The sequence below is a fragment of the Seriola lalandi genome, unplaced genomic scaffold (genome assembly GCF_002814215.2).
Source record: "Seriola lalandi dorsalis isolate HSWRI2012SDOR001 ecotype SW California unplaced genomic scaffold, Sedor1 jcf7180002053736, whole genome shotgun sequence".
Taxonomy (NCBI): Eukaryota; Metazoa; Chordata; class Actinopteri; order Carangiformes; family Carangidae; genus Seriola; species Seriola lalandi.
This window is the reverse complement of record NW_019524289.1, coordinates 3,884-12,369: the sequence shown is the minus strand read 5'-3', so window position 1 is coordinate 12,369 and position 8,486 is coordinate 3,884. Positions and strand designations below refer to the sequence as shown.

General features: G+C 42.6%; 1 protein-coding gene across 1 annotated transcript; it reads right to left on the bottom strand.

The window, feature by feature from the left end:
• Window positions 1-3,580: 3,580 nt before the first annotated feature.
• LOC111651708 (small ribosomal subunit protein mS23-like) lies at window positions 3,581-8,055 on the bottom strand. Its single transcript, XM_023401729.2, has 5 exons — window positions 7,900-8,055; window positions 6,927-7,106; window positions 5,901-5,975; window positions 5,208-5,331; window positions 3,581-4,019 (listed from the first exon to the last, which is right to left on the bottom strand). Exons 1-5 carry the CDS (start codon window positions 7,941-7,943, stop codon window positions 3,894-3,896), a joined length of 549 nt encoding a protein of 182 aa, XP_023257497.1. The 5' UTR covers window positions 7,944-8,055; the 3' UTR covers window positions 3,581-3,893.
• Window positions 8,056-8,486: the final 431 nt, after the last annotated feature.

Below are 8,486 nucleotides of genomic sequence, written 5' to 3'. Positions count from 1 at the left end.
ATGAGCTGCATTAAACCTAAACAGGCTGAAAGTGATAATATCTTTATGTCCCTCCCTGCAGCTGAAAGGACGCTGAGTGGCGAGTTAATGAACGGCTGTTGACGAACAGATTCTGCAGCGAAACATTAAAATCATGTACATTTGTGATTTTATAGCAATATCGTTCTTTTATCTCAGTTGTATGAAACAACTTAGGGGAATGGAGATAAGGTGGTTGGTTGTTTTCATTCCTCTGCACCAGCGACAGTCAGAGCGGCAGCCATCTTGTTTTCAGGTTGTCTGTCTCATTCTCGTGGACACGGTGACAAAGGTCAAGGTGACCTCACAAAACACACTTTATGCCTCGTGAACGTGTGTGAAAATATTCACCACTTGTATGAAGTTGTGTCATAACTGCTGTGAAGTCTTGAGTAATGGCTGTTTATATTTTTTGAGGTCACACTGACCTTTGACCCATGATCACCAAAATCTAATCAGTTGGTCCTTGAGTCCAGGTGAGTGTTTGTGCCAAATATGAAGAAGTTCTGTCGAGGCGTCGCTGAGACATCGTGTCCACGAGAATGAGACGGAGAGACAAGCGGAAAACAAAATGGCTGCCACTCTGACTATCGCCGGCGCAGAGGAATAAAAACACAACAGGTGATTTTACACGTGTGTGTGTGTGTATGTGTGTGTGTGTGAAATCCACAGCGAATCAAATCACTGATAACAGCTGCAGCTGTTGGTCCATCAAATGTGAACAAAGACACATGATCTCTCCCGCTCCGAGCCGCCTGTGGTGGCGCGGCTGTCCGTCAAGGTGAGTGGCGTGCTGTGCCTTATCAGAAGTGATGGAGGAGGGAAAACAATTATTCTGCTTTGAGGCGCCGTCGACATGATGAGGAGATATCGGCGGCGTCTTTGTGCCAGAGGACAAAGACACCGAGGAACTGGAAGGAATCAAAGTCTATTTTTATTTTCATGTCTTTTTCCTGATGCATGAATTATAGCCGGTTAAATCCAGACTGATAAATGTGAAACGTACCGATCATCTCTGTCGGCTACAAGGAGTCACTGCTGCACTGAACTCCCTGATGAAACGTGCATTTACTGACAATAATAAAAATAAACACATGAAGCTTGTTGTGTGTGTCGAATGGTTCCTGGTAATTTGATCAATTGAAAATCTATGAAGTGGATTTCTGCTAAAGTGGGTCCTGATTCTTCCCTGATCTGTGGCCTTGTGTTGTTGAGGAGCCCTGAGTCTAAATCTGCTGTAACATCTGTACTATTATAGTTTCTGTTGTGCTGTAGTGTGTTGTCCTAAATGCATTTGTGTTTGACCAGTTTACCATAAAAGAACTGGACGTTAACTGGTTAAACTGGTGTGAGACAGTTTACCAGGACATAAAAAGTTCCCTTTAAAGCTCCATTTTCTTCTTCTTCTGTGTTTTATTAATCAATTAATTATTATTATTAATTTGAAGTGTTGATCCATCAGAAGATATAAAAACCATCTCAGTGTAGTTTTACATCTCCTCTCTCAGGCTTCTCTCTGCAGCTCTAGTAACAACAGGTCGGTGAGCCAATCAGAAGAGACGAGGCTCTGAGCCTCTCTTCTGATTGGCTGACTGTTTTCTGAGTGATCCAATAAAAATATAGCAGATTTCAGGTAAAAACACTCATAGAAACCAAATCCTGCAAGGTTTGGATGGTGGGTCTAGGTGGGCGGGGCTTGGTGACTGCTTTGTTGTGACATCACAAAGTTCCAGAAGTCCTGACGGCTGGTTTTAAGGCTCAGTTTCTGAATACAGGCTGCGTGCATTTCTCTGTGGACTGAGGCTTTGATACTTTCACAGTATTAATATAGAAGCTAGAGCTGATCTATAATCACACTACACATGGACACAGACCTTTACACTGGAGGAAGATTTACATCTGGAGTGAAAGTAAATAAAACAATGAAAAAAGGAAACGTACCAGAGACAGGGACTGAAATCTTCAGGATCAGGCAGCAGACGGCAGCGAGCTCCTCTCCTCCTCTGTGCACATTAGAGTCGGGGCTCTCTCTCTCTCTCTCTCTCTCTGTAACACAATCAGCCATTCCATTAGACTGGCAATATCATTGCTGCACCTTGTGCAGGTGCAGGAGAGAGACGGACGCCAACACTGAGGTCATCTCATCTGCTTCAAAGGTGCAACGATGTCAAGAATGTATCACATGACCATTTTCCACATGATACATTTTAAGGTTTTTACGGTTCAAGTTTTACTGTAACTGTCTTTGACCATAAAGGTGCATCTAGAATTTGGTTTTTGCTCATTTGCATAATTTGAAAAACAGTAAAATGAATAGAACTTTTTGAATTTTTACTTTAGCAACACCAAATGTGGCGTACAGCCGTGGGGTGGGAATATACAAATTTATATTATGAATGAGCAAGATCGGTTAAAAAACACGGCCGCCATCAACAAAAACATCTTTGGAAAAGGCGGGACTTAGCAATTACTGGCCATAACTCATCAATCCTTTGTCCAATCATCATAAAACGTGCTATATATCTTTAGGCCATGAAATGAAATGTCTACCAAAGGTTTCAAGCCTGATCCACAGGGGGCGCCACAAATACCCAAAATATGTACCTCAAATCCTTCGGGACAGAACTTCACCAAATGTGGTACACATGTTCTGGGGGCAAGTATTATCCAAAATCTGAAGTGCCACACTGATTGATGAAAGTGGGCGGGGCCTATTCATCAATATCTGCCATATTAAGCCTTTGCTCAATTTGCAGAGCAGGAATGAACCAGATGTGACAGAAAATTGGGATCATAACTCCAGATGGTGTGTAAATGGTTCACAAAAATATGATCCTATTCCGCCTTAAGGTGGCGCTATAATCAAAAATGTGAAAAGTTTGAAAGGCCCTCACCCTGCCCTTGCCACACCGAGAGTCCCGTCATCTTCAAATTTACCTCACAGCTACAGGTGAACATTCTCTACAAAAAGCCTCTGTGATAATATCGATCACCACTAAGGATTTTTAGCTAATTAGCATAATGTGAAAAACAGTAAAATGAATAGAACTCTTAATTTTTACTTTAGCAACACCAAATGTGGTATCTAGCCTTGGGGCAGGAATACACAAATTTATGAGTAAGATTGGTCAAAAAACATGGCCGCCTACCAAGGCATTAATTAGCTAAAATTCACCTGCTTCTCTCTGTTGAGTGAAAAGGCTTAGAACCCACAAATTGCCACTTGCAGCTATAATTAAATTTTATATATATGATCATATATAACACGTTATATAACACGTTGCTCCAAAAAATCCCATAGCTGTTGAACTGGGCTGAGACCTTGAGACTGAAGGTCGCAGCATATACTCATCAAACCATCAGTGAGCCCTGGTGTCCTGTGGGTGGAGACAGTCGTCCTGGAACAGACCCCTCCCATCAATCCAGGTGAACACCCATGGGAGATGTTGGAGCGACGTGTCAGACGGCGCTCTGCACCTCCGTCATCACATGAGGGAATATGAGACCTGGAGCAGTGACGCTGCTCTGGAGACACGGGATGAACAACACCTGACTAACACACTGTATGTTGGTTCTTCCTTTAATTTGCACCTGTCTGTACATAAATCATATGTTATATATATATAAAACATGTGCATAGACCATGTCCAGGTATTTTACAGCCCATCCTCTGCTGTGATGTAGACTCAGCGTTTGTGGCTCGCAGTGAATTTATATCTAAGTGACGTCAGGAAACATGAAGCTGGTCTTCACACAGTCCAGAGAGCAGATCCATGACGGACTGGAGGAGCAGCAACACGACCACAGCGTCTAATGTCGCTCACACGTCTCGAGTGCAGAATCTGCAGCTCGTCCACTCGCTCTCCAGTTGAAGTTTATGATGTGTGTGTGTGTGCGCTGTGGTCCACTGTCTCTTTGCTGTCCACACCGGCTGACTGCTGCTCTGCCAGCATGTCTGTCAGCTTCAGCTCCAGCACCGGATCCCTGGACTCTGCTGCCACCTGCAGGACAAATGCAGCACAGTCATGGTGTGTTCATGTGCAGTGTGGGCAGCAGTACACAGGACTGAGTCTATTGTATTTACACAGCTCAATATCACAATAAAGAAATTTGCCTCCAGAGGAAGTTGTTAGTGTTTCCACAAGTTAACTATTTACTTGTAGTCATGCTTGTTGGTGTTGAGAGCAGAGAGCTCCGCCCTCCTTCTCCCACTGGTTTACAGTTTAGCCACTTTGAGACCAGACCTGGAGCCAGTTTCAGAGACAGACTTTGACCCTTCGTTATAACAATCAATCAGACTTCAGAGAGACTGAATCCATCTGTTGCACAAAACGGTTTAGTTCTTGACTGTTTTAAGCCTGACTGACCTTTTTCCAAATTAAGAACTAAAATGACCTCCTCCACTCAGACTAGTTTCAGGTCACATCCCTGTTTATCCAGCGTCAGATAAAATAAGAACCATTCGTTTGACATTTTGTCATAAAAGTCTTGAGTAATGGCTAAAAAGTGTTTTGTGAAGTCACACTGACCTTGACCTTTGACCATCAAAATCTAATCAGTTGTTCCTTGAGTCCAGGTGAATGTGTGAACTAAAGTTGAAGAAGTTCTGTCAAGGTGTTATGGAGATAAAAGGTCCACAAGGACGGGACGGGTGGACAACCTGAAAACAATCAACTCCTGCTCTGGCTGCTGCCGGCACAGAGGCATAGAAATGACCGACCGAAGAACAGCATCCAACCACTAAGCATCATTAACTCCAGCAGAAAATGTTTGTCTTTTTTACTTTGGAAATTTGGGTGATGCAATAAAAAGAAAAATCTGATTTGGTCTCTAAATCTCTTCCCTTCTCTTTGCTCTCTCCGTAACAATGTTAACAAACCTCAAATTATGAGCCATGTTTTCCTGTTCCTTGTTGTTGGGTGCTACAGGTGTCATTGATTGTTACCATGGTAACATTGGTCTTAGACCTGAGTTAGCCTGGGGCTGAGGTGTCTTATGTTTTTGTCTTTATTGTAGTGAAACAGACTGACTGACATCAGACTGATCTGTGAACCAACACTACGGACCAGTCTGACAGATCTGAGCAACCGGCTCCAGGTTTGTAACATCTGGACACGAGGCTGGAGTCAGCAGCTGATGGTGGCAGCTTTAGTTATAGTTAGTACTTATAGTTTTAGCAAGACTCTTACAGGAGGAGCTCCTCTCCTCCTCAGCACGATGCCCTCGGCGAGTAAAGCCTTCCCAGTCTCCTCAAACAGGGCGGAGTCATCCAGCTCGCTGCGGCTCTTTAACTCCGTGTACTTGTCCACAAATCTGCAGGATCACAGTAAGAGAAAAATACAGTGATAATAATGTAACATTAATCATGTATTTGATAACACACAGTAGGGCTGTCTCTTTTTATTCAAAATGTGAACATTCGTTGGAACGTGGAGTGAAAAGTTCCTATTGGAGCTGTTGGAAATGTAGGCTGCAGTCTCTATCAGCACATCGGACCATTAGAAGTAGTTTGCCTTGTGATCCAGCAGAGGGCGCTCTATCAGCTTGACCTATTGCATGTCCTGTTGACCTATCAGTAAACGAAGGCAATGATGATGCAGTGTTGTTTTGTTAAGAAAACGAAGGGAGTAACAAGAAGACCGTCCTGAACGGACAATCATGACACATCAACATCTGAGAAGTTTCAACTGTACGATCATGTAGAGGACAAGTGTGTGTGGAGCTGTGTTACATTATACAGGTGTTAATGTTATTTACCTACATCCATTGATATGAATGGGGTGGACAAAATAATAGAAACACCTGGACGCCACCATGAGTGTCTTTACCGATAATCAGTATCGGCTGTGAAAAAAAGAAATCGGTCAATCCCTAAAACATACCTCTGACACGTAGAGACAAAGTTTGATTTGGCGAGATCGAGAGGCCGCCCCGCCCCGTAGCGCTCATAGAACTTCCTGAAAGGCAGAGAGAATTGTGGGTGAGTGGAGCCGATAAAAACATCTCACAACAACAGTCCAGATGAGCTCAAGTAAAAATGCCAAACTACATTTACATTTAGTAAACACAACTTTACTGTCAGTGCAATAAAAAGTAAAAGGCCAATAAAAACTTCCTGTTCAACAAGCAACAAACAGAAAAGAGATAGTTTCATCTATTTTGTGTCCAGGTGTCTTTACACAACAACACGGCGCTGGTTAAGATAACAGTGAAAAGATAAAGGAAATCTGCTTTATGGAAGTCTAACTGATGCTCTTAGTTCACCACGAATCTGAAAACGTGGAAGATTGTTGAACTGAACAACTGAACTGAGACAAACCAGAACTATCGATTCATTTCCTGTTCTGAATTTATTTATCTATTTAAAGAATCAGTAAAAGTGTGACCTGGATCAATAAGGATATGGATAAGATAAAGATAAAACCAGCTGGTTAGAGTCTGACTGACTGTGGGAGCATGAGCACATCACAGTTAAAATCCCTTCATTGTAAGTCTTGTTTAACCAGTGTTACTTTGCAATCATTACTTTTATGTTGCACAGTGAGATCAGTCACAAACATGTGAAGGATTACTTCATGTGTAAATGTCTGTTCATTAGCAGATGGAGCTTTTTAATATCGTTGGTCTTTATTAGCTGATAAATACGTTCATAAAGTCATAAAGTCGTCTGCTGTTAGAATTTACACTGAATAATTGTTTGAGAAAATGTTTAGGCCTGAATCTGAAATCTTGTGACCATGCCAGAAAGCCATTTAGATTCTCTGGAGGAAAATTAATTGTTTACATTACTTGACTATCTGATAAAATAGTTGATAGATTAGTTAGTTGGTTAGTGGCAGCATGTGATCCATGTGTTATTTTCACAGTATTGACTAAGCTGCAGTAACGGTTGTGAGCAGTGGACTTACGCTCTCACTTCATCCTCTCTGTAGAAGATCTCAGGCACCGTCTCCTGTTTCTTGGTGCTGGGTCTGAAGTGTGGCTTCACGTGGAGCGGGTCCCTCTTCGGTGGAAAAGCCTGGTACACATCATACCAGACGGGTTTCTCTGACGGCTTTATGACTCCGGAGCGCATCAGGTCTCGAACCCTGGCGATCAAGGTCATCACACAAATGATTTGACATGGCAGAGGTGAACATACAGATAAATAATTCATTTCCAAATTCAAATCAGGAGTGGTTTTTATACAGCTGACTAACATTTGGGTCTCAAGAACATAAAACTATAAATTTATACTATTTTTCTCTTTTTATCTTACAACTGAATAAGTGTCATATAATCAGTAAACACACTGCAGCACGGTGATTGGTTTAACTGAGTCTCACTCTCATTAGTCTGAGTTTAGGACCAAACATGTCTGACACGTTTTCTACATGTAAAACAAACACACGTCCGTCCTGTTCACACGCCTGTGTCATCACTGTTGGAAATATTATCATTACTATAAATGAACATCAGTTCATCTTAGCTGTGTTTCATTTGTTACTGCGGGTCTTTATTAACAGCCAGTGCTGCCTGAAAAGCAACCGGACGTCACGTCAGCGTGCTAACACAGCTGAACGCAAGCTAATGATGCTAATGGTAGCATCACAGCTAACACAGCGGAACGCAAGCTAATGATGCTAATGGTAGCATCACAGCTAATGCAGGGACTATGTGTTTTATTCGCCGATTTCTGACTCAAGACACGGTCTTGAGTGTTCGAGTAGCCGGCTCGTGTGTTGTGGGAAACAGCACCGTGTGTACGTTTGACCCACGGTTAATGCGACGTCCTCCAGGTCGCCCGGGCTTTAGCTAACACCGTCATGTTGCTATCCGCTGTTAGCTGCCGAGAGACCGGACGTTCACGAGCACTAACACCGTGAAATGCTGCTGTCTTACCGGGTGAATACGGTTCCAAACTTCTCTAGTCTGCTCCCCGCCATTTGACTTTTCTCATCGACAGCCGGAGGTCAGCGCTGCACTGAGACAGGACTGTGTCCTCTAGCTAATACTAGTCAGACACATCCGGCAGGATTTTCAGAATAAAAGCGTGAACCTGCTCGCTGTTTACATTAACAGGAAGACAAAACAGCTGTGTGTGAATTAAAGTTTATATCATTTATTTTTATAAAAGAAAAGAAAAACAAAGGCGGTTCTTTTGAATTATGCATCATAAATAAACGAATAATTGATTTTTGGTGTGATTGGTTGTCTTCCACCTTTCCAACACTTCCGCACTACCGATCTACGGAAGAGCAGTAGGGCCATATTTAAAAAACAAAACAAAAAAAAACGACAATGACGGGAAAAAAAAAGACAGAAAGATCTGATTGGATGAATCTATTTTGATGGTTTCAGCTTCATTTCTGAAGCTCCTATAGCAGCTGACCCCCTCTGTTGGCCAAAACAAGAACAACGCTAGACGTCTACCTGTCTGCAGCCTCTTTCCCTCAGGTTTTTAATCCACAGGGAAAAAACGAGGACAT